The 2,164-nt window shown below is 49.4% G+C and overlaps 1 protein-coding gene across 1 annotated transcript in view; it reads right to left on the bottom strand.

Annotated features, from left to right (window-relative positions):
• Nucleotides 1-2,158, bottom strand: part of RILPL2 (Rab interacting lysosomal protein-like 2) — a 12,121-nt gene extending 9,963 nt beyond the window's left edge. The window contains exon 1 of the mRNA XM_005875483.2: nucleotides 1,735-2,158. Within this exon, the coding sequence (XP_005875545.1) occupies nucleotides 1,735-2,067 (333 nt within the window). The 5' untranslated portion in view covers nucleotides 2,068-2,158. The remainder of the gene's footprint in view (nucleotides 1-1,734) is intronic.
• Nucleotides 2,159-2,164: the final 6 nt, after the last annotated feature.

Consider the following 2,164-nt stretch of genomic DNA (forward strand, 5'->3'; position numbering starts at 1 on the left):
AGTAGAGCCTTATCTGCAAATATCATTGCCCCCGTGACTAAGGAGTAGGTGAAATTCGAGTGTAGCAGGGGAGCTACCAGAAACCTTCACTCTTCCCTGGGAATTTCAGCGACCCTGGCCGTTGGGCTGCCAGGGCTCGCTCCTCAGTCTGTGATCCTGGATCCGAGTTCTGGAGGAATGTGCGTCTTACCCCTCCCGCTAGCTGTGAGCCGCCAGAACGCAGGGCCCCTGTCTGATTTACTTCCATGGCCCCAGAGCCCACACAGTGCAGTCACTCAACAAATGTTGGTACAGCATAAGGTCCGAGGACCATCTTAGTATGGTGTGCTTAAAACCAGCATCTCTGAGCTCAAACCCTGCCTCCACCTCCTACTTGCTCTAAGTCCTTAATAAATTATTTGCCTGTTCTATGCCTCCATTTCTGTAAAATGGGTATAATATAGTATAAAGACTAACAAAGAGTTAGGGCAGATCTTATTTTTAAAACTGTGGCTGAAGACTCTGTACTGAGTATGATATTAATTTAGTGAGTTGCAACAAGAATTTAAAAACTCATAAAGTAGGAAATATGACCGTGCATCATGTTGCTTCTTGAAATGTAATCCTGTAAAATGGAGGTATAACATACATACAGTAAAACATACTACTCTTGAGTTTATGGCTTGATGATCTTTGCCATATGCATATACCCACATAACCACAGTGCATTTCCTTCCTGCTTCCTCTCGCTGTCCCCTCCCTGGTGTTAGGTTAGCACCAATCTGTCTTCTATAAGTAAAGATTATTCTTCCTGTTCTTGAATCTCACATATGGTAGGCTGTCTTTTGTGCTTGGTTCCTGTTTCTCAATGGAACACCTGTGAGAGTCATCCACACAGTTGTGCGTATCAGCACTCTGTTCTTTTTCAGAGCTGTGTAGTATTCCATTGCATGGATATACCACCCTTTAAAAACCCACCCACTCCTCTGGTGCATCTGGATTCTTTCCAGTTTGGCACAAGTACGAATAAAGCTACTCTGAATATTCTCACACCGGTCTTTTTTGTGGTCATAAACACTAATTTCTCTTTAGTCAAATTTTACATCTTAATCTAGGTCAAAGACAAAGTGTGATGTCTGGACCAATAGCATCAGCATTATCTGGAAGCTCATTTGAGATGCATATTCTCAGGTCCCAGTCCTGACCTATTGAATCAGAAACTCTGGGGCTGGGGCCCTACAGTCTGTGTTTTATTTATTAATTTTTTTTTTTTAATTTGCAGTCTGTGTTTTAAAGAACACCCAGGTGATGGTGATGACCGCTTAAGCGTGAGAACCAGTGCTCTAGGTCATGGTCAACAATGCTAGCGGCCACTGATTTAGAACTACGCAGGACAGGGCCCAGCACCTAGTAACTGCTCCATAAATGTTTACAATCGCAGTGTTTCCAATCTGAGGGCTGGATACTCGCAGTGCTCTGCTTGGAGGGGCTTGGATATTCAAGAGAGGAAAGGGTTAGACGGCAACCTATGACCCAGGAGATCACTATTCCTGGTCACGGCATAAGCCCGGGTTGTGTGGGGTGTGCCTGAGGCAGACAATCAATGATTCGCTCTCATCATTGATGTTTCTATCTCTCCCTCTCCCTCCCTCTCTAAAATCAATTTAAAAAGTATATTTTAAAAGAGAAAGAGAGAGGAAAGGGGCCTCCGTGCCAGCGGGCACTGCCCCACGCGCCCCTGCCTCCCGCACTCACCTCGGGGCTGGCCGCCGCGCCCTCTCTCCGCAGCCCCTCCACCTCCTTGCGGAGGCTGTCCCGCTCCATCCTCAGCTCCTCCGCCGCCAGGCTGCCCTCGCTCACCAGCGTCTCCAGCATCTCCAGCACGCGGACGATTTTGAACTGCAGCTGTGTCACCCGGGGGTCGCTGCCCAGCGCCATCAGCTCGCGGCCCACCACGTAGGAGATGTCATACACGTCCTCGGCGGTCAGCTGGAAGGGGCTCTTGCGCAGAGCCCCCTCGGGGCCAGCCTCGTCCTCCTCCTCCTCTTCCTCCTCTTCCTCCCGCAAAGGGGGCTCCTCCATCTCCATGGCCGCGCAGAGCCCCGCAGCCTCGGTAGCTGCTGTCTCCGAGTCTCCAAAGGTCCAACTTCCTCCGGACACAGAAAACTTTCCGCTGGGCCGTGGA

Source organism: Myotis brandtii, unplaced genomic scaffold (assembly GCF_000412655.1).
Source record: "Myotis brandtii unplaced genomic scaffold, ASM41265v1 scaffold463, whole genome shotgun sequence".
NCBI lineage: Eukaryota > Metazoa > Chordata > Mammalia > Chiroptera > Vespertilionidae > Myotis > Myotis brandtii.